This window comes from Pipistrellus kuhlii, unplaced genomic scaffold (assembly GCF_014108245.1).
Source record: "Pipistrellus kuhlii isolate mPipKuh1 unplaced genomic scaffold, mPipKuh1.p scaffold_m20_p_4, whole genome shotgun sequence".
NCBI lineage: Eukaryota > Metazoa > Chordata > Mammalia > Chiroptera > Vespertilionidae > Pipistrellus > Pipistrellus kuhlii.
Window position 1 is genome coordinate 65,125,082 of NW_023425540.1, and position 24,007 is coordinate 65,149,088.

The 24,007-nt window shown below is 41.0% G+C and overlaps 1 protein-coding gene across 5 annotated transcripts in view; it reads left to right on the plus strand.

Moving 5' to 3' along the window:
- LOC118703442 (synuclein alpha interacting protein) overlaps positions 1-24,007 on the plus strand; it is a 138,236-nt gene that overhangs the window by 106,781 nt on the left and 7,448 nt on the right. For 4 of the 5 annotated variants that reach the window (XM_036410386.2, XM_036410387.2, XM_045571877.1 and 1 more), the window contains 6 exons: positions 4,706-4,819; positions 12,842-12,967; positions 16,625-16,794; positions 19,822-19,914; positions 20,503-21,571; positions 23,234-23,304. In XM_036410386.2, coding sequence (XP_036266279.1) covers positions 4,706-4,819; positions 12,842-12,967; positions 16,625-16,794; positions 19,822-19,914; positions 20,503-21,571; positions 23,234-23,304 — 1,643 coding nt within the window. The remainder of the gene's footprint in view (positions 1-4,705; positions 4,820-12,841; positions 12,968-16,624; positions 16,795-19,821; positions 19,915-20,502; positions 21,572-23,233; positions 23,305-24,007) is intronic. The other variant, XM_045571878.1, reaches the window with a different exon arrangement.

The window sequence follows — 24,007 nt, forward strand, 5'->3', positions numbered from 1 at the left end:
GTTGTGAGTATAATGAGTAAGACAAAGAGGTAGTAGCGCTCAGGAGTATTTCAGACAATGAAGTGGGCTTCTCACAGATCACATTCAAAGCTTAGGTGTCTTCAGGATCAGGAGTTGTTTGGAATATCAGTGCTGAGTGTGCATTTAGCTCCTGCAAAACATAGTAGGTTCTGTGTCAAAACTACACACATTAATGTCTACTGCGACAGAGTTAAACCCTAGAAACTGTGATACAGGAAGACATGGTCTTTTATAGCCTTGCAGTGAGCACCACATCACTAGGAGGTTAGCTATTAAACTAAAATTACTTTTAAGGACTTTGGCAAATAAATGTGGAATTCAGTCATATTTATTAAGAAGCTAGAAATGAAGTTTAGGGAAATATAATACATCTTGTGCTTTTGCACATGTACTTTACTTAATGTCTTCTAAAAGCTGAATAATCATAATTTTTATTAATGGAATTATATTGAAATTTATTAGAGAAACTTGCTAGTTAAAGAAATATACTTATGAAATCACTAAAGATCATATAAGATTTAAAAGCAAGCTGTTGCTGTCTTACCCCTAATATATCTTTATGCAAATCTAATTTTTATACCTTTATTTACCATTTTAGTAAAGTCATATATTAAAAGTTGTTGTCTGTTTTATTTAGTTTTACCCAATTATCAGGTATTATTTTAAAGATAGTGTAAAAGATAATTTTTTGGTAAATCTATAAGCTCAGTGAATATCATTTTTCTTTATTTGTGAGTGATACTATATCAAATCAAAAGCTGACCTGCAGGCAACCATCATGAAGAAAGAGAAATCAAATGTGAAGTCAAGGTTCAGCATAGTTGAGTTCAACAATATGTTACTAAGTCCATTGGGTAGTGTGTTAGGTGATGGTAATGAAAATTTGAATGAGACATAATCCCTTTTCTTAAGAAGCGGGTAGCCCAGTGGATAAGGTGGGTACACTGTCAGTAATTTAAGTGTAGATGGAAAATTAAAAATCTAGCCCATTGTCAGAGTCCTGTGGGAAGACAGGAGGTGGGTCTGGTCCTCAGTGGGTACATGCCAGTGACGAATAAAATATTCTGGCAATGCCAATGAACACTGACATTAGAACACTATATGTTTTGGTGTTTGTAAACTATTTATAACTTCTAATATATAGTTTTCCTGACCCATGCTAGATTATTGGATATATTCTAACTATACAGTTGGAAGAAAAATGTTTTCTTAATTTATATGGCCTAGTCCTGTTTTGTAAAAAGGTACATAAGGAACTTAATGGTCATTAAGCCAACCCTAGACATAAACTCTCTCTTGTGGCATCCATAGTAAGTGCTATTCTTTCTTGAACTCTTCCAGTCAACATAGTATTGCCATCACACAATCAGTAGGCAAAACCTAGCACTTTTGTTACTTTTAATGAAGAACACATACAAATCCATAAGACTCAAAAGCTTTTCATGCTTTTCTTCTGGACAATGATTTGAGAAACGGAAGTTTTCTTCTATGCCTTTATTCTACCTAGATTTCACAAAAGCGGTAAATACAAATATTTTATAACCAGTGCCACCCTCTTTAGAAATCTGTCTTGACATATGTCCTACTTCAGTATATTTAGTGGAGTTGGGAGACATGAATGCAGAGAGAGTCCTAAGAAATCTTCATTTTCTGTTTTAGGACCTTGTTTTGAACACCAGTAACAGGCTGGTGGTATTTCACCTCTTTAAGGCACAGTTCTGACAGCCCTGCTGTCATTCAAGCAAACAAACTTGATAAAATGGGCAGAAGTTGCTCACATAATATGACTTGAAGCAGACAGGAAACAGAGTCAGAGATAGGGTATCAAATAAAAAGATTACCTGAGAGGGGGGGAAAGGGAGCTTTGAAGAAATACCAAGGCTTAAGAACAGCTCTCTCCCACTCGTAAACTCCTTAAATGGAACATCATAAATTCTTGCCACTTACATGCAGAATTTATTGAGTGTTTTCTGGGGAACCGAACACTAGATACTGCAGGAATTCAGAGCATTGGAAAGAAAATTTCTATAAGATGAAATTATTTTAGGAGCTAAACAGACTGGGAATGACATTTCTTTAATTACTTGTTCTCATTCAGTCCCTCTGATGAAGCTATAAGAGAAAATGTTGGTTTGGTGAGAAAAATTACTTCAACCAACTGACATTCCTTTATAACAGAGACCAGGAGGCAAAAAGCTCCCACTAGAATTTAATAACATTTTTTGTTTTCTTGGTATTTCTATTTGTGACAGGTGATATTACTTTCAAACTCATAGTAATGATATATTTATTTTTTCCCTATTTAAAGGTTGCATTCTTAAATAACTCTACCTACTAGGCATGTAACAAAGCATTCTACCCAACAACAGCAGAATTCTTCTCAAGTGCACATTGAACATTTTCCAGAATAAACCATATGTTAGACCATAAAACAGGTCTCAATAAATTTAAAATGATTAAAATCATATGAAGTATGTTCTTTAACCATAATGGAATGCAATTAGGAATCAATAACAGACAGAATTTTGGTATATTCACAAGTATATGGAACTAACTCTAAAATAATCATTGCATCAAAGAAGAAATTACAAGGGAAATTGAAAAATAATTGGAGATGAATGAAAATGCAACATTAAGGAGCTAAAGCATTACTTAAATGGGAAATTTATAGCCATAAATGTCTGTGTTAAAGAAAAAGAAAAGAAGATCTCAAATCAATAGCCTAACATTCTACCTTAGGGAACTAGAAAAATAAAAGTGAACTAAATTCAAAACAAACATAAGGAAGGAAATAAAAACATCCAAGTGGAAATAAATGAAATAGAGAATAGAAAAACAATAGAGAAAATCATCAAAACGAAATTTAGCTCTATGAAAAGATCAAAAAAATTAATAAACCTTTAGTTAGACCAAGAAAAAATACCCAAATAATTAAAATCAGAAATTTTTCTGTGTTCTGTGTAAATACCAGTTTATAGAAACTGTCTTGCCTAGTAGATGCTCAATATGGTTCCCATTCCTTTCTTCATCCAGAGGAAATGAACACATTATATTAGTGTGATTTTAAAAAAAAAAATCCTGTTAGAAAACACTTGGCAATGTTCAGATTATATAACTTAAGGAAAGTCAGTAATGAAGGATTTATATATAAGAGGAGGGTGGGTAGGTTGTAGGGAGCCCACAATATCTGAGGGTCACAACCAGAGCACAGTTACCACCCCAGAGCCTGAAGGGACTGGGGAAGGACCTGAGATGGAGAGGGCTGCATAGAAGACTGGTTGCCCTTTGACCTTTGACTGGTAGAGGGATTCAGCCAGCCAATGGCAACCCCATAAAGGGGTAACGGGAGCCAGGAACAGAGGGAACCTCAAACTCACTCTACTTTCTTGGTCTCTTACTACAACTCTCCACCAATCAAACCCAGCCAGAAGCCATGGGGCATGGGAGCCAATACATTCAGATTAGTGTCCCCGGGCAGCCAGGAGGACAGAGAAGGGAGGCAATAGATGTGAATGAGGCACCAGAAAGGTGTTCAGTAAACCCCCAGTTGGTTATGCTAGATATTTCAATGGCAGGAATACACTCTGCATGTGTATAGTTGTGAGATGACTACTTGAAACTCTATAGCAGTAAATGAAGAATGATTCCTTCCTCTGTCTTGTTTTTAGAATAGACTTCCCTGAGCTCATGCCACAAAAGCTCTTTATTCCTGCGCTAGGTCCCACACCATGCAAACCAGGGAGGCAGCTGGGTGTCTCATTTGTCTTACAGAGTGTCTCAGAGAGCACTTTGATAGTATAAGGTGGCAAGTGTTGTATGCTTAGTAAACTGACGTGCTTCGACTCATTTGATCTCCACGGTACATTTATGAGGTGGTTACTACTCACCCTGCTGTTTCACAGAGGAGAAAATTGAGTATCAGAGAAGTGAAGTAGCTTGATCAGGTCTTGTAACTAAGTGGTAAATTAAGGGTCTTAGTCACTAGGTTATATAGATCACAACTGCATTCCCGGTTCGCACAGCGTGGGACCTCACACAGGAGAAAAGAACTCTGATGGGTACGAGTCAGGGAAGCCTTCAGGGAAGGTAGCACTGGGGCCAGTGGACTGGGATTACTTTGTCTTTCTTTAGTTTGTTGATGGGTAAACAAAATGTGATGTATGCATGTAATGGAATACTCCTCGGCAATAAAAAGGAATGAATTATTATTATAATATAAGCAGTAGCTTGGATGAATCTCAGAAGCATCATGCTGAATGAAAGAAGCCAGATGCAATAGAGATAGAATTTTATGGTGACAGACTCCACACCAGAGGTTGCCTGGGGCAAAGGTGAGGGGTGATGAGAACAAAAGGCTAGCAGAAATGTTTTGGGGTAGGATGATGGAAATGTTCTAATCTTGATTGGAGTTGTAGATACAGGTGAGTATGTATTGCCAAAATTTATCAAACTGTATATTTTAAAAGGGTATATTTTATAGTGTGCAGATTATACTTCAATATAATGATTTTAAAATAACTGATGAAAATTATGAAAATATGCCTGAATAAATTCTATAGTTTATTTAGACCAGAGCCACATATGAGAAATATAATAGGTGGTATACATATGTTGTAAATAAATTAAATCTGATACAGAAGTAAAAATTTAATTTCTTTCTTCTTCCCTTTTTTCTAAAATCTAGAATGGTCAGTTAGAGTGCGTTCGCTGGATGGTGAGTGAAACGGAAGCCATTGCAGAACTGAGTTGTTCTAAGGATTTTCCAAGCCTTATTCATTATGCAGGTGGCTTTGGCCAGGTATGAAGAATTTTTAATTATCAGATTTATAAGCAATCATATTCACTATAGAATTTACTGAAAAAAAGTTCTAAAACAAGTTAAAATACCATAGTAAGATATTAGATAAATAATGAAGCTATATTCATATGATGAAATTTTATAGGAAAATGTCCATTATATAATATTTAAGTTAAAATTTATGATATAAAACTGTTCCTATAATTGGGTACCAAATTTGAACTTTGGGAAGAGAGAGAAAGAAAAATAGGTAATAAGACTAGAAAAAAACTTGTGTCACTGTTATTTATAGTAGTGGAATTATTGATACATGTGGGTGTTTTTTTTTCTTTTGTATTTTTAAGTATTTTCCAAATTTTTTATAATAAACACATTTAACTTCTATCAAAAATAAAGCTAATAATTATTTTCTTTTTAATGATTAGAGAGAGAGAGAGAGAGAGAGAGAGAGAGAGAGAGAGAGAGATTTATTCCTCTTATCCATGCATGTATTGATTGCTTCTTGTATGTGTCCTGACTAGAGATTGAATCCATAACCCTGGTATATTGGGACAATGTTCTAACCAACTGAGCTCAAAATATGATATTCTTGAACCCAAAATTAAGAAAAAAATATTTAGTAAGACATTGATCAAGGAAGCCCCCCTCTATTAAAAATGAACAAGCATGCTTACTAGATGAGTCTCAGTGAATTTCTACAGTAGGAAATCCCAGTGTGAGTAATTGATATACCCAGATCACAATCCAGTGCATGGAGTGAAAAATCATCACTAACTCCCTTGGAGGGAATGAATATAAATTATCTTTTAAAAAAAGTTGGACCACAAAATGCCAATCTCAGTCTTTAAAAAATAAATAAAGTCAGCACTATATTAAAATAGATTCAATCATATTTGTTTGTGGCAAAGAAAATTGCTTCTCATGCATATAACTGTATCCCCTTTGGCTTCATAAACTTTCCCCAGTGGCAGTAAATTGTGGTATTGTCAACAAGAGATTATGCTTTTGCAAGCATGACAATCTCAAGTTCAAAACATTGACTTGGAGAATATTTCTGCAGTCTTTTTTTTTTTTAGTGGGAGTCTTTGTGACTTCAATTAAAAAATATATTAATGTGTACTGTTTTCCATATGTTACCAGGCACCATGCCATTGGAGTTTGTGTACATTATCTACTTATTCCTTAAAACAACCCTGTAAGGTCATGCTTTTATCCCCACTCTATAGAGAAGACTGAACAAAGACAGCTAAGTAGCTTGCCCAGGTCTCATGGCTCGTAGTCCTCTGACTTTGGGGCTAGACTCTGTTTTGTCTCTCTGTAATTTGTAAAACTCGCTCACAGTGACATTGATTTAGCTGCAGCAATAATTTTGACCATTTTATCTAACAGTACTTTGTGATATATGGGGTACCTGATGCAGCCCACTGAAGAAGTGAGCACCTGTACTAAGTTTAGGAAATGAAGAAAAGAGCAGGAAGAACATTTAAAATTTGTAGAAGTCACTGTCTTTGAGAGGATTACTCCGCTTTTTGTGTGTATTATACAGCCACAGTATCCTACAAACAACCATAACAGTTAATAAGCATTTGCTAATTAATAAGCATTCCCTCCCCATTTGGTTGGTTTATACTGGCAATGAACAGAAGACAATTTTTCAAATGACCAAAAGAATTTAATCACTGCTAATCTTCAGAAATAGTTTTCAGTATAAAACAGAATTTAATTTATTCTCAAATCGTTAGAATAATTGTTTTATGTTCCTGATTTTATGTGCTTATATAAAGTCTAACAAGGAATTTTGATATGAGAGGAAATGCTGCCTGCACTTTTGGTCAAGTTTGCCAGAGAAAAGGAGGAAAGGATCGCATGGCTGTTCTGAGACTCAAAGTAAATAATTGGGCATCCGGCCTTCTTTGTCTTGGGAAATGTTGCTTATATGTGCCAGTTTCCCTGCTCAACTCTCACAGCAGGTTTCTCATAATTTGGAAGCTATTGGGACAGAACAATAAGAGTGCCCTTTCTGTGACTAGTTGAGGGATAGCGTGGCTTACTTGGCTGAACGAGAGGAAAAGATGGAAATTACTGACCTGTGTGAAGAGCAGTGTCAAACATTTGCTTCATGCTAATATCAATCTTCAGGTTGTTATTTCAAGCTGATAAGCTTTTTTAATGACCTCAAGTACGGCTCTGAGCAGGGCAGCCCAGCAGTGCCCTCGGGAGAGCATTCCTACCCAACGGGAAAATGGAGAAACCCATTAGATCTGTGAATTCTGTCCAGCCATCCTACATCGCCACAGTGACTTATATAACAGATAACCTGCAGAGATGCTGAACTTGGAACTGTGACAAGGCTAATATTTTCTCAAGGAAGACTGTTATTGAACAGTTTTCTAATGGATTCAGCACATGCAAGTTTTTCTACATCAAGCAGGCACTTGAGTGTGCTCTGGTTTTGTTTCCTTAGTAAATACCTCTGAAAAGGATAGTACAGAGGAAAATTCCTCTCCTAGTTTATTTTAGTTGCCCTCTGCCCCATAGAGATTCTTAAAGAATGGGCTCCATTTGACTCCCAACTTGTGTCCTTTTTCTTATAAAAATTTACTGTTAAAGACTCCAGTACCACAGGTAGGCAGCAGTTTTGTTTATTTGTTTGTTTGTGTGTTTGTTTGTTTAAATATATTTTATTGATTTTTTTTTTTTTTTTTTTACAGAGAGGAAGAGAGAGGGATAGTTAGAAACATTGATGAGAGAGAATCATTGATCTTCTGCCTCTTGCACACCCCATACTGGGGATGTGCCTGCAACCAAGGTACATGCCCTTGACCGGAATTGAGCCCAGGACCTTTCAGTCCGCAGGCTGACACTCCATCCACTGTGTCAAACCGGTTTCAGCTAGGCAGCAGTTTTGAGTGGTGTCCGGCAATGATAGAGTTTTGGGTGATGGGAATTGATTTTCCTCATCTTGACACATGAAGTCTCAGAGGGTGCAATTATTTCATTGCCTGATTGTACCCAGCAGAGCCAGCCCAGGGAGCGTGAAGGTGAGAGCCTCAGGGAGGCTCGGGAATGAGTGGGGTTGTCCTCGGAGAGACCTGCTCTGCTGACCCTGGAGAGAGATGTTGCTAATGTAACAGTTGAGACTGAATTGTCTCACGTCAAGGCTACCGCCTGTGTAAGTCTGCCTGATTTATTCGCACATGAAGGTTCAGATGGTCTCATCCAGCAAAGCTCTCGCCCTCAGCTCCTGGGGCTTCAGCCTGTTTTGCATTGGTCGCTGCTTTAGTGGGCTGTTATGTTCACCTTCAAGCCTGTGAACATTTAGTTTCTGAAGCATTCACATGACTTTTAGTCAAGAGATTCTGCTGCAAGAACAACCTTCCTCATAGCAATGGGCATTTACCAAGAATACCTTTGTCCACACTCTGGTGTTCATTTTTCTATTTCAATGTTTGCCCTGATGCAGATTTGGGTGGGTGGGGGCATGGGCACTTTTTAAAATGCCCATGGTCATGAACAGTGATAGGCATGCTGGTAAAGGGGGAATGCTTCGACAGGCTGTGTTCCTGTTTTTCCACAATTTACTTTTAAAAGGGGAAGTATTCCTTTTACTTCATTGCTTTTCACCATCATGGGGAAGAAATAAGTAAACACACTGAGAGTGCTGTGATTGCAGATGAAAGCAAAACAGAGAAATCTTTGATTAGCATGAGCATCCATTTGCTCTCCAAGGACTGATCTGAGAAAAATCATAACCAACACAGAGCCCCATGAACCTATAGACTGACCATGATTTCTGGGGCTCAAAGGGTGCAAAGCAAGCGTACTTTTATGGAGACAGGGCTCATGGGCATTGAGCTGTTGTGAATTTTCATACTCAGAAGTCAGAAAACAGAGTTATGGAGAATATTGATTCCTGAGTCAAGTGTCTGTTTTTAAACCTTGGCCTTATCACTTACTAGCTCAATGGCCTTGATACTTTTTTTTTTTTTTTTTTTTTTAAGAAAAGGTCTCCCTGGACCCCAGTTTCTTCATCTTTAAAATGGAGATAATAGCTCTTATTGGTTTGCTTAGTGGGTAGAGCCTCGGCTCAAGGACTGGAAGGGTCAAGGATTTGATTCCAGTCAAAGGACATGTACCTGGTTTGCAGGTTCGATCCCCAGCTCTGGTCAGGGCACCTGTGGGAGGTAACCAATTATAATATAATCAATCGATGTGCCTTTCTCACATCCATGTTTTTCCATCTTTCTCTTTCCCTTCATCCCTCCTTCTTTTCTTCCCTCCCTTCCTCCTTTCCTTTCACACTCCCTAAAAATAAATGGAAAAAAATATCCTCAAGTGAAGATTTTTTCAAAAAAATTGAGATAATAGATGTTTTCTCACAGGGTTGCTCTGGGGACTAAATGAATAAAGCCCCATGAAGCTCTGCCCATTGTGGACATATACTAGACACTAGATAAATGTTGGCTATTATAATTAGATGGCTTCCAATTTATTATTTTTATTGTTATCAATATTTAGCTTATTTCACCATAAGTAAAATATAAGAAAAATTTAACAAAGAATCATTCAATCCTTAATCAATTCTTAGATGTACTTCCCCCCCCCCCCATTTTACTATCTCTAGATTTTACATTTATCTCACAATAAATGACATTTTGAAATCATCACTGGCCATTTACTTTACATTTTAACATCCTAGGCCAAAATAAATCTTATAAGTGATGATGTATTTGATTTGATGATCTATGACCACAGGCAAAGCTGCCTCCTTCAACAATTGTAGTTGCATCAAAAACTGCAGGGATTTTATTCATTCCAGTAATAAACCTGAAGCACACTCTTCAATTACAATTTTATTAGACTTCATTTGGCAATATCAAAAATTACATATATTAATCAATTGCCTCTTTAAACAATTGCATTGCCTTTAGGAAAAGCATAGGCATTCCCAGAAGATGAAACTAGTAGATGAAGTTTTCAGTCAATAATGAAAGTTGAATGGCTATAGACAGATGTGTGGGTGAATGGGTAGAGTAAGTGGGAGAAGCATTCTGTTAAACAGCAATAATACAGAGGAACCTCTCCAGCCATGTGACTGCATTGGATGCTCTCTGAAAGCAATACTTTTAGGAAAATATGAATTCTTCCTCTAACATCTTCTGCAGGGGAGCAGGGGTGGAGATAGGCAGGTGTGTGTTAGAGTGTGAAAGGTCTTATAGGGAAGAGGTGGACACCATAATATATATATATTCATCAGGGGCCTTCTTGTTTGCAGAAAACAGCTGTATTTGTTTGGTTCTTCTTACTAGATATTTGTTAAGTTTAAATTGTCTAAATTGTAGGATCTCTACAATGAAGTAGGAGCAGAAAGCAACTTTTCTCTGAAAGCCAATGCTCAATGCTTTTACCAAAACCAAGGATTCTAGCCATCTCCATATCCATATCAGAAATCCTAGATATTAGAACTGGAATCCTAGATGATAGAAATCCCAAGTTATTAGAACAGTTGTATATCATCTAAACCCTTTTGGTAATTGTCAAAGAGATTCTTGTTTCTATATAATATCTCAGTGGACAAGCCAATGGATTATTGTTTTATTAAAATAAATTGTCAATGCAGAACACAAAAATGAACTTGAGGTGCAAGGCAAAGGCCTGTCTTATTGTGAACAATCAAGTAATGGTTCTTCCTTTGTTAAACTCTTGCATATTGAGTTGGGTAAGATCTTTAATTGTAAGGAAGAAAGAGTTGCCCATGCCATCATAAGAAAAGAAGACAGGTCATTGTAACAGTGGAGAGCCATCAGGAGCTAAGGCAACTCTCGCCTCACACGGACTTGTCTTCTTCTCCCAGATTATCAGCCCCTACAAAGTCCAGGTGGCTAGATTCTTTCCCAGATTTCTACAAGGGCAAAATTCCTAGTCATATGAAATGCAGTATTCCATTTCCTACTACCCCATTTCTAAAAGTCAGAGCACTGTGAATTATCATAAAGTGCATTTTCCGTGCATGTGAAATAGACATAGCCACTATAATATTTTATTGAGTCTGAAAAATATGAAAATATGCCTGACCAGAAGGTACCTATAAAACATTTCTAAATACCTTGAACTCCTCTGAACATTACTTTCTAAAGAAAAGAGCTGCTAGAATATCAGAAAATAATTATTTTTTTCAATTTTCTGATTCATAAAATAAGAGTGTGTGAGTTGGATGAGTCACTAAACTCCCTTGCACTTGGCAGTATGATGATCCCATGATTTAATATCGTGGAGTAAGCCAGGGCACCGCAGGCTTGAGGATGGCCTGCTGGAGATGGCAGGACTGCCCTTTGTATCTGCAAAGTTGCAGCAGCCTGCCCTCTTAATGTGTCTATGCCTCCGCCATCGATTTTGAACCAGGTGGAATGTCCTTTAACCTGAGACACGTCCACTCATCAGCATCTTTTAAGGAGTTAAGTTGAACAGATGGTGCAATCATCTGTCTCCACATAAATATAATCTATAAGAAAAGTAAAGCAAATTGCCGTACACTATGCATGTGAAAGATTACCTGCTCCAGGTCAAATTTCAGCTCAAACTTTTCCCAAGTTTGTCTGTATAGAAGAGGGTTAAGCCCTTCGGTAGATCCTTATCCCAGTTCTAACTCCTAGCCTGGCCTCCAGGCTCTGTTCCACCTCCTGCTCTGGGGATGGGGAAGGTTTCACTTTCTGCAAGTTCTCTCTGTTTTAAATGCAGCTAACACTTCACTCTGCTCGCCCTGGGTGCATCTTGGTAGGTTGTAGGCATTGATTACATTTTTCTCTTCTTACTCTCTAGGGTTCTTACTCCCTGCTTGCTCATGTGGGAAAAGTGTGGTGCAAATGTTCAGTCTGTCCCCGATGCCCCAGATGCCTTCATAAACAGTGCCCTGCTCCCCACATGACGGGTGAAACATTAAAGGAGTTGGCTGTTTTTATCCAACATTCCTTTAGCAGATTAGTTGGCATGTTCAGAAGGTGAAGGCAAATTTAATCCAGAGAAGTATAAAAGTTCATGACTAGCCCGAGCAAATAACTGGAAATAAAGCCTTTAAAAGGCTAAGGAGAGGTTCAAGGCTTTTTCAAACACATGATCGTCTTTTTGAAATGTCAGATTACACTCACTAAACTCGATGCTGTTGTTTTTACCACTCTTGTATTTTTTTTTTTTACATTTTATTTCATTTTTCTGTTTTAAAACAGTAAAACCCCATCCCCCTGCTTTCTGCCTGGGCCAAACATAACATGAAAACACCACAAAGACTCCGTGGGTAAAATGCAAAATGAAAAGGGGTTCTGGTGACACACTCCAACTGCTCTGTGTCTTTGCTTTTGAAAGCTTGTGTTCAGAATCATAGGTGCTTCCCTTTGAACTTGGAAGAAGTGAAAACTGCCTTCAAAACATGACCAATATGTGGTCAGAAAAATCAAGAGGGTGCCAGTTTTATGTTTGTGGTGTTCTCTTAGACTCTGCAACTCAAGGTATTGCCTCCTTTTGTAAGCCTATTGATTGCAGGAGCTTTGGGATTAGGAAGGTATGGTGGAAGCATTAAAGCTTAAAAGTGGAAGCTAGCTGTCTCACTAGTTCAATGTTTTATAATAATATTCTGGAAGCCTACAGACAGTATAATAAAGTAACAAAAACATTGTCTGGGGCTTAAAAGACCCGGATTCTGGTTTCCACATTGGATCTGTCTAGCTGGGAGACTTGGAGGAGGTCCTCAAACTTTCAGCAAATGAACTGTCCCATCTATAGAAGAGTAAGTAAAATAAGAGCAGTTCTGAGATAACTTCCTACTCTTAAACTTCCCTGAGCATTCCTCTTCCATTGACTTCAGAGATCCATAGATTTTCCGTTCATGTTCCATGGGAATTATCTCTTGATATGGTAAGGGTGGTTATGTCCTATCTTCACAATTTGGGTTTCCCCCCCCCCCTCTGACTTTATATTAGATTTCTCCACATGACATTCCATTATTTCCTACTCTCTTTGTGTTTATAGGAAAAGATTCTTCTGTGGCTTCTTCAGTTTATGCAAGAACAAGGCATCTCATTGGACGAAGTGGACCAAGATGGCAACAGTGCAGTTCACATAGCGTCTCAGCATGGCTACCTTGGGTGCATACAGGTACACAGGCCCTGCTGCTTGGAAGAGCAAAATGCATTTATCAAGTAATTTTTAAAAAGGAAATTCTGTTCAATCCATTGGGAGAATAGATTAAATCAGCTTTTCCTATTGTAGTAGATGACAAGGAATTATATACTTATATTTTTATTTTCATAAATCCACACAGCTATAAGAAGAATAACCCTATAAGATTCTCCTTGAATGCCACAGGATTCTGAGGACAATAGACATTAAGTACCTCCATGTTCTCAAGATAGCAGGAAATCAGTACCACACTGACATCTCTCAGACTCTCAAAGGGCAGACTGTTCTTGCTACCATTGGCACACTTTTCAGGTATATGAAAAATAGGGACAGATTTTTTTAAGAATGAGTTAAGAGGAATTCTTGGAAGAAAGGAGCAGTGGGTTAGAGAGAGTGTGCTATAGTCTTCCCCTATCCCTGTAGTAGGACCGAGCTTCTCAAATGCATTTAAACGGGCCTAGAGTGGATAACAGGAAGGACTCAGCTATGGATCCCTTCAGCTGTTGGGCAGGCTAGCCACGGTGTTAGTTGAACAGCTACTCTAGCCACTGGTCTCAGGGGGGCTCATCTTTTAAGCTGAGTATGCCTTACCAGTATTACTGTAATCTATTAGTATGTGTGCAAAGATGTAACAAGGCGGGGAAGCAGAGCCACAGGAGAGGGGAGGGAGGTTCTCCCCCTGCCCCAAACCACATGAGGGGCATCAGAGAGGGTAGGATTCCCTCAAGAGGAGTCAGCACCTTATCCCTCAGCCAAATGCAGAGCTGCACGGAGCTGAGCTTGACCAGGTGCTGCCATCATAACAGCACACAGTAGGAGGACCAAGCAAGGGTCTTCCTGCGAATGGAAAAGCCAGATAGACCTCTTCAATCAGAAAAAAGCATTCAGGACCCAAGTGACAAAGCAGAGAGGACAGCTGAAGTGTCAGGGGAAGAGCAGGTAGAAGAGGAGTGACAGTGTGATGGAAAGAAAGTCTGGGAATCAGAAACAGGGTTTAGATGTGGCCTTGAATTTAATTTATGAACAGGAGTCGCAATGAACAGAATTGGACCAACCACACCATTCTTATCATTGAAAATGACTCAACACCTGTGGCTTTGTTCCCACTCCTTGAACAGAGCCGTTGAGAGCATGTGGTTGACAGCCAGGACGAGAGAAATTACTTCTACTTCACAAGTTCACACAGTTCAAATATGCTATGTGTACATAACAACTCTAAGAAAGCAACACTCTTTGTTGCCTTATGTGTTGTTTCTTTTATTGCAAACTTAATGTGCTCATTTATTTAGCAGGTACTTATTAGGTTCCTACTGTGCACAAGGCAGACTGTATCTGATAAGAGAAAACTGAGCAGTGAGAACCGTTGATCAGGAAAGTAGAGAGGACTCAGGAAATGACATGAGAAGATATGGAAAAGTTATAAAGTAAAAGGCAGAAAATGATTTTTTTTTTTAAAGCAGAGAGCTGTCTAGAGTGTCCACCCACATACAACTGCTCTTTAGAGAGCTAAATTGATAGAAAATATTCCACATGTTCAAGAGTTCCCCCACTATTGTTGGCAAAGGATAAAGCTTCTAATTTAAGGCCTCAAGTTGTAAAAGGAGTGATGAGAAATTGGAGAGAAATTTAAATTATTACCAGGATCTGCAGGAAGATGAAAGGAGTAGCATTATTTTTTTGTGTGTGTGTGTGGAAGAAAAATAATCAAATAAAAATGGAAAACGTTCTTTTTCCATTTAACAAAACACTCCAATATTTAATAGTCTTGAAATAAACTTTTTTATCAGCTAATAAATGACGAAAGCCAAAGAAAACCAGCTGATATCACCAATTCTGTTTGAGATTTCAGTTATTTTTCTATTTAATATGTGAGGAGAGGCAGCCTGTCCTTTCAGAACATTCATCACTCCACTTAGCACAAATGATACTTTTGGCACTCGATACCATGGATGTAGAAATTTGGATAATCTTGGAAGTGAGTCTATGTACTGGGTGTGAGATTTTTAAAAAATACAAAGAGACTGAGCGTAGAAGAGGGAGTGACCGAGGTTCCTTATGAGGTGAGAAGGAGACTGAGCTTGAAAAACATTGGAAAGAAATCTGCAGAGACCTGAGTCAAGGGAGCGATCCAGGCTGTGTTTACACTGAGACTCAGAGAGCTGGGGTGGGAGAGGTGGTCCCCTGCCTCTTGGAGGGCAGGGGGGAGGGGTAAATTGGAGTGGCTTTCTGGCAGATTGGCCTTTCATAGTGAGTGATCCTAAGCTAAAAGGAAAACGAAGCTCCTCAATGACCCTTGAGTCTAAGTAGTCTAGAAATTTAAAAATTTCAAGCATTGCTTGTGGGAAGAGCATTACCTATTACTGAAATAAATCCAAGGATCTATAATCTCATGTTGACAGTGTCAAAGGATATGTCGGATTATGCCAGTGGATCTGTGTTGGTATCCCAGCTGTTTGTGGCATCTTGTGTCATCACGGTATAATGTGAAATCATTTTGCTGTTGGTTTTTAATTAATGACGTCAACCATGCGTGATTAAATCTCTCCTCTACTAATACTACATTGGCCAGATTCCATAACTTTTTGCTTGCTTTTAACTATTAACATTTCACCCAAACCAATTTAAAGTCTCAGTCTTATTTCTGATTGAAAGCATTCTCATCCCCAGCCCAGACTAGACTCAGAGGTCAAGGGACTTGGCATGGGGGAGTGAGGCATGATCGGCTTTCTATTCGCCATGCTAGCTCCTATTCCCCTCTCTCTTCTGGGCTCCAGTGTTGGGGAGAAAGTAGGAGTATGGAGAGGAAAAGTCCACTGTCTCTTTGCTTAACTGGGAAAGGTCAAGGCACTCTCCATGAAAGTTGTCACCGCTTCTTCAGCTCACCGTGGTTCGCCACTGATGCCCTCTGTGGGCAGCCTTCAGGAGCTGATTTCTAAAGGGGCATTCATGGGGCCCTCTGAGTCTCCCCACTGTTACCTGACAGGGGAGATCTGGCCCCAACTTTATATCCCCCTTTCCCCACACAATTCTCCTCGTGGCCAAGGCTGGAGAACCCTCCCATATTTAATAGGGCAATAGCAACCTGGCATCAAGCTCCCTTCTACTCCATCTGCTCAATCTACGGGACATACGTTTGCTATGGTACATGGTGGGAGAGCAGGCTGCTGCCCAGCCCTGGCCATGTCATTTCATTGCAGTTCTTTTAATTCGTGATCAGGATCATTTAGGCTCAGCAACATGTCAAGTGTGCTGCCCAAGTCTATAGGCACCGATAAACAAGTCCCACTCTCCTCCTGACAGGCAACGTTACAAACCCACCCATTGAAAGGGACGAGGCGTCTCCACACAGACATCGCCCTGCATGCCTCATACAGGACGGGACCTTAAGGATGGCAGCAACCTCCTCCCCTTCCAGGCTTCTCTGGAGCCTGGGTGGAGTTGCTGGTAGTAGGGCAGGAGGTGTCTGATATCGACTGCTGAAAGCTCGCCAGGTTGCCCCACCCTGTCCTGTTATGGGCTCTGGGAACTGGTTCTGGAATAACAGGAAAGGCTCCATTCAACCTTCTGTTACAGTCATTAAAAGTGTTTAGAAGAAGGCCCCGAAATGACCCCATGTCTCTGCCTTTCTGACAGACCTTGGTTGAGTATGGAGCAAATGTCACCATGCAGAACCACGCGGGGGACAAGCCCTCCCAGAGCGCAGAGCGCCATGGGCACACCCTGTGCTCCCGGTACCTGGTGGTGGTGGAGACCTGCATGTCACTGGCCTCACAGGTGGTAAAGTTAACCAAGCAACTGAAGGAGTAAGTGCCTGTTTGCTCCCTGAGAACAACGTCTGGCCCATCATCCCTGTGCTTAGGTCTCAGCAGGTGCTTTGGGAAGCTCCCCATGTGGGTTGTATGGGGACTTCCTTGCATTCTCATCTCCTCTCCCTCTGCCCCAAATCCTCACAGCCAGCGTTCATGCTGAAGCCATCTCTGCAGAGGCCAGATGATATTCACACAAACAAGAAAAATGCAAAGCAAGCTTTCGAAGCAGGGAATTTAAGCTATTGGACAGAGAGAGAGCTCTCTCTGTGTGTTCCCACCTCAGGCCAGATAACAGGGCAGCGTGGGATAATCCCTCAACTTCTAAAGCTCACGAGAAAGAAAAGTCTAGAGATGGGCCAGTTTCTCTGTTTTCTCAAGAAGAAAAATATATAGTTGGGAAATTACAGACAGTTAACCTGGTAACCATCACTAATAAATTGTTATAAAAATTAATCAGATGGCTCATGAATCCTCAGAACATAAAATCTTATTCAGTCAGCAAGATGTTACTCTGTCTAGCTGCAGTCAGTTCTTTGTGAGATTGTTAAACTGACAGACATTGCGTACCTCACTGTCAGGGAAGCTTTCTGGGATTGCTGTCAGGATAGGCTTGGAGAAAGGGGGGCTGGAGAACAGGTAGGTCTTCGATGGGTTGAAGAATTAGGAGCAGACACCTGCCTGAGACCAAGGTCAGCCCTTGGAAAACAGTGGTCAAGATAGAGTTGCCATAGTGGGGACAGAATCAGTATTTGAAATAACATTAATGGAATGGGATGATAAGCCTTAAAAATTAAATTGTAAAGGAAAATTATGAAGTGTATGCTTGGTGGAAGGCCTTCACTTATTACAAGTGTAATTTACAAAAGCATGTGACAAGGCCTTGGACCCTCTGGCTCTTCTACAAGCTTGGGGAACCCTTGATCTCCCTACTTATACTGTCTTGCCTTAGAGGTACAAGTCTCTGCATCCCTTTACCCTACCCCTTGCCAGTACATAGAATACTGTCTTTAAAGAGATTAGGCTTTTCATAGAGGAAATATATAATATTATTTTTAAATAATATGGTTCCTTGCAAGCATTCTTCACCCCGTTGCACAAAAACACAAAGTTCCCCTGGGGCAAGTGAGCTAAGTGAGTTCCAAGGGCTGGCTGTAATTGAAGAGAACATGCACACAAAATTCTAACTCAATAAGTTATCTTCCCACAGAGAACATACATGTCTTTTTGTACACAGCTTTTTGTACATGTGTAGACATTTCTAAAACTAAGTTCCTAGAAAGGGAATTTCTAGAACATAGGGCATACATATTCAAAATATAGATAGATGCCACCTAGTATCCTTCCCAGAATGTTGTACCCATGTCCACTCCCCACAGTAGTTTATAGACATATCCATGAAGAGGAAATTTAAAATGATCTAAAAAATGCTTTTTCTAAAGCGTCATATGAGAGAGGAGCTCACACAACATCCCCCCCAGACTCTGTACCACAGGCTTTCATGAGCTGGAATAGCTGTTCTATTGGTGAACTTTTCACAGTCAGAGTCTTGGCTGCTCTCTCTATTGATGATCCTGGGATAAAATACACATGTACACTAATAGGCAGCAGTTCTTCCATTGTGCCCAAAGCTGAATGCTGTGGACAGTTGTAGTTAGGCCAATGACAAAGTAACATAGGATAGGTTACATGTAGACCCTAGTCCTTTTCTCACCATGTTCCTCAGTGAAGTTGGCAAACTAGAAACAAGCAGAGAGATCCACTTTGTGTAGCCAGGGCACACTGTACCCTGCAGGCTCCAGGGCAGGAGGAGGGATGGAAAACACTGGTTTTTCCAGTTCAAAATTTGGAGTGGGAGACATTCTTGAGTGCTTTTGCCTATCAGGATACCTTTACCACTTCTAGGTAACAAACACAGTTACTGTTCAGCTCTGTTAGATATCCTAACCTACAAGCCTAAATATTATGGTTTGAATTGTGATCCTCTAAAAAATCCTATATAATGAAAGCCTAATATGCTAAGTGTCCAGACGGCTGGTTGGCCCTTCAACCAATCAAAGTATTATATGGTAATGATATGCTAAGGCTGCTCAACCACTAGCTATGACATGCACAAATCATCAAGGGGCCAGACAGTCGACTAGTCGCTATGATGTGCACTGACCATCAGGGGAAGGATGCTCCAACTGGTAGGTGAGCTTGCTGCTGGGGTCCAGCCAATCGGAACTAAGCGAGATGGGCCAGACACGCCCTGGAGCCCTCCCACGGTCCCTCCCCAGCTGGCCAACCTCCCACGTCCCTCCCTGGTCCCAATTGTGCACCAGTGGGGTCCATCTGCCTGGCCTGCACCCTCTTGCAATCTGAAACTCCTCAGGGGATGCCGGAGAGCTGGTTTGGCCCGATTCTGCAGACCAGGCAGAGGGACCCACTGGTGCACAAATTCGTACACTGGGCTTCTAATATATGAAAATATGTTAGAGTCCTAATCCCAGTACCTCAGAAAATGACCTTGATGAGAGAGAGAGAGAGAGAGAGAGAGAGAGAGAGAGAGAGAGAGAGAGAGAATCTTAAAAATGAGATTATACTGCACACAGTATTTTATAACTTCCTTTTTTACTTAAGGAAAGTAAAATACACTTTATAAAATATTCTCTCTCCTTTTTCTTCCTCTCTCTCTCTCTCTTATATGAAACTTCTTTAAATTTTAAATAAATATATATCCAAGTGTGTTATTCTTTTAGTAGCTCCCTTTATATATAGAAATAATTACAATTTTTTTACTCAGTCTTACTGATGAGCATTTAGATTACTTACAGTTCTCCACCATATGAATAATAAATTTGCATCCATTTTGGGTGCTTTTGATTGTATCTTTGGGAAATTTTCTGAACTTTAAGGATGAAGATTATGAGGCTTTCAGATTTATAGCAACTTTTTGTAAATTATCATGAAAAATTTTACACCTGCTGATTCATAGTAGGCACTGTGTACCAGAGAGTTTACTGCCTTGGTCTGTTCTCCCAGACAGACAGTGGAACGGGTCACACTGCAGCACCAGCTCCAGCAACTCCTAGAGGCCCAGAGATCCGAGGGCAAGTCACTCCTCTCTTCGCCCAGGTAATGCCAGATACATCAGTAGACGGAGTCCTTACAGCTCTTAAACCTCAGAGCCTTCTTTTGGACTTCCTTCTAATGTCTTTTAAGAAAATGACAACAGAACACATTTTAGCTTTATAAGGAGGAATAAGAATTCAATAGCCCGGGAAGACAGCGCTGGACATGGGGTCTGATAAACTGGTTTGTCTCTGCTCTGCCATTTCTTCCTTCAGTGACTGTGAACAAGTCATTTACTCTTTCAGGTTCTTTCATTTCATCACCTATAAAACGAGAATAAGGATATATAGCTGCATTAGGTTGTTGAAGATGGGATAAATTGAGGAAATCGGTGCAAGATTCATGTGCAAATAGTAAAGTAGTGGACAATTTTTGTCATGGTATAAGGTATGAGGCATACTATACTTAGGTTATGGTTGCCCCTATGGAGGATTTGTGCATTGCTTTGAACAAACATTAAGTGATTATTCTTATTCCAATCTTATTGATTTGTAAGTTGTTAGTGGTAGTCAAGACCATGCCATGACTTGGGGCCGAGTCATTTTAACACAGTGGGAAATCATCCCAATGTGTCTTTCCTCCTCTTTTCAGTTCGCCATGCTCTCCTGCTTCCAGAAAGTCCCAGTGGAAATCCCCAGACACTGATGATGAATCTGTAGCCAAAAGCAAACCAGGAGTCCAAGAGGGGATGCAGGTCCTTGCAAGCCTGTCAGCATCCAGCCGGGCCAGAGCTAAAGCAAAAGATGAAGATTCAGATAGAATCCTTCGCCAGTTATTGGGGAAAGACATCTCAGAGAATGTCTGCACCCAGGAAAAGCTGTCCTTGGAATTCCAGGATACTCAGGCTTCCTCTAGAAATTCCAAGAAGATCCCTCCGGAGAAGAGGGAACTGAAGTTAGCCCGACTGCGGCAGCTGATGCAGCGGTCACTGAGCGAGTCGGACACAGACTCCAACACCTCCGAGGACCCCAAGACCACACCCGTGAGGAAGGCCGAGCGGCCCAGGCCACAGCCCATTGTGGAAAGTGCAGAGGCCATAGACAGCGCCGAAAGCTTGCACTTGATGATCAAGAAGCACACCTTGGCGTCAGGACGCCGGTTTCCTTTCGGGATCAAGGCCTCCAAATCTCTGGATGGCCACAGCCCATCTCCCACCTCAGAGAGCAGCGAACCAGACTTGGAATCCCATGGTCCAGGTTCAGGGACCACTCCCCCAAACCAGCCCTCTGGAGACCCCACTCTGCCCAGCCCCGACAGCTCAGCTGCCCAGAAAGTGGCCACGAGTCCCAAGAGTGCCCTCAAGTCTCCGTCCTCCAAGCGCCGGACATCTCAGAACTTGAAACTCAGAGTCACCTTTGAGGAGCCCGTGGTGCAGATGGAGCAAACTGGCCTTGAACTCAATGGAGAGAAGGACAGAGACAAGGGCAGGACCCTCCAGCGGACCTCCACCAGTAGCGAATCAGGGGACCAGCTCAAAAGGCCTTTCGGGACTTTCCGATCCATCATGGAGACGCTCAGTGGCAACCAGAACAATAATAATAATTATCAGGCGGTCAACCAGCTGAAGACTTACACACTGCCCTTAACCTCACTTGGAAGGAAGACGACAGACGCCAAGGGAAACCCCGCAAGCGCTGCTAGCAAAGGAAAGAATAAGGCGGTGAGTGCTATCTGGAGGATATCTCTTTTTTTCCTTTGAATTTTGTCATTCTTGACATTGCAGATTGCTGACCTTTGTCACCTTGAGGTAATCCCCAGAAAAATCCCAAAGGAATGGATGGAAAGCCAAATGTATGTGTTTCGAATGAGATGTGTTAGGGTACAGACTCTTTGCTATGCCTCAGATAATACTCTGAAAGATTAAATACATCACAGGAAATTACATTCTGCTCTCTAAATTTCCCTAAATAGTTTGATCCTTGCTTATTAGGAGTCCTCGACCACCAGCTGATGGGAAACCAGGCCCTTCTCGGGCGTGGAGTCTGCCTCAGGAAGCGTCTGTTTTCCTCACACGACTGCATGGTTTATTCCCCAGCCCAATTAAAGAGCTCATAAATAGAAACTCTATTTCTAAAGACTTAACTATTGAACACTGGAGTGATCTTTAAAATAAATCACAGCAGGGAGGGTAGGGAGATCTGGGGGAGATAAGAGATCAACCGAAGGGCTTGTACAACCAATGGACACAAAACTCTGGGGAGGGAGGGTATGTATGGGAGGGGGGGGCAATGTTAAAATATGTACACAGATAATAATTTAATTTAAAAAAATAATAATAAGCTGAGACCGGTTTGGCTCAATGGATAGAGCGTCAGCTTGGGGACTGAAGGGTCCCGGGTTCGATTCCAGTCAAGGGCATGTACCTTGGTTGCGGGCATAATCCCCAGTGGGGGGTGTGCAAGAGGCAGCTGATCGATGACTCTCTCTCATCGATGTTTCTAACTCTTTATCTCTCTCCCTTCCTCTCTGTACAAAATCAATAAAATATATTTAAAAAATAATAATAATAATAATAAAAAGAAAGATCATAAAATAAATAAATAAACTGCAGGGACCTCCACATTGGCATTGTATGATGCAGGCCCTGCATGTGGATCCAGAGGCCAGAGCAGCCGAGTGCCTGCCAGCACACAGGGGGTGGCAGAGGGAGCCACGAACTACGTTTTATAATTGCATTTGTTGGAAAACCATGCACTGTAATCTGTGGTTTAAATCCAGGGAATAAGAAACACCAGCATCTTTTTAGGTGATGTTTCCAGCATGCTCTGTGCACACCATGCCCTCAAAAATGGTATGGCAGCCAAAATGCAAAATTGAGGAATGGAAGGACCCAGGATATCCATCATGCAATCTAGAGAGTCACCCCCACATGGTTTATTATTTGGTACAAGGTAAACTCCCAGCCAGGAGTCACAACTGTTGTTTTGTTTTGTTTTTCAATACCAACATCAAGTTTTAGTTTTTATCTCTCTAATTAATTAAACCCCGATTGGTTTCCACCATGAATTGTCTTCATTATAAAGAACTTCAGCTGTATTTGTTTCAGCTAGAAGAGTCACACTTGTGCCCCAAACACCAGGCCCTTGGGGTTAACTATGACCAAACATGAATTGCTCAGATAAAATGATTCCTGATTCCAAGTAACTGGACAGGTTCTCTTGCTCAGGGGTACAAGGATTTTCTCAACAGCCCCCTCCCCCAGCTCCTTCAAGTGCACACAAAGCTTCAAGTCTGCTCTCTCCCCTGCATGCCTCCCGTTCATTGAGACTTGCATGTGCTGTGCTTGCTGCATGTTTCAGATGATGTTTAATTGCATCTCTAGGAGAAGGCCAGCAGCTGCATCAGCCTTCCCTCTAACACGCTGACTGAAGAGCATCTGCATAACTGCACACGGTATGTGGGGCAGGGGATGTATAGCGCAGGGATGCCCTGTCTTCGCTTTGAATTGCATAACCTTTTCTTTTCTATTTATTTTTTAAATATATTTTTATTGATTTCAGGGAGGAAGGGGGAGGGAGAGAGTATCATTAATTGGATGCCTCCTGCACTCCCTCTACTGGGGATCAAGCCTGCAGCGCTTGCCCTGACTAGGAATGAAGCCATGACCTCCTGGTTCGCAGGTCGGTGCTCAACCACTGAGCTATGCCAGCCAGGCTGCACGACCTTTTAAATCATGACCCTGGAGCCACTTAGCAGGGTTGGCACTGAGGAAGAAGAAGCCTATAGCCCTTCCTCTGAATAGAAGCAGGCAGGCTTGTCACTGGTCCTTAGAGAGGAAGCAAGTGCCCTGTAGGAGGGCCCAGGAGTCTACTCCGCTCACAAACACCCTGTGTTTTCTAGTTGACTTTGGCTTTCAATCTTTGTTTTCATGGAGTCAAGTACCAAGTAGGTACAGAAATTAAATTTCCTGTCATGGGTGGAATGACTCAACCTCCACTCAGGATCAGAACTTTGAAGCAGAGCTGTGGCTTTCTTGTTGATCGTAGACAGAAAGCTCATTTCATCACTATTCTGCTGCCCCTGGGAGAAGCCGGGCCCTGACATTCTGAAATTGCTCCAGCGTAGCATTCGGAACCACAGTGCCGGTCAGTAAGCC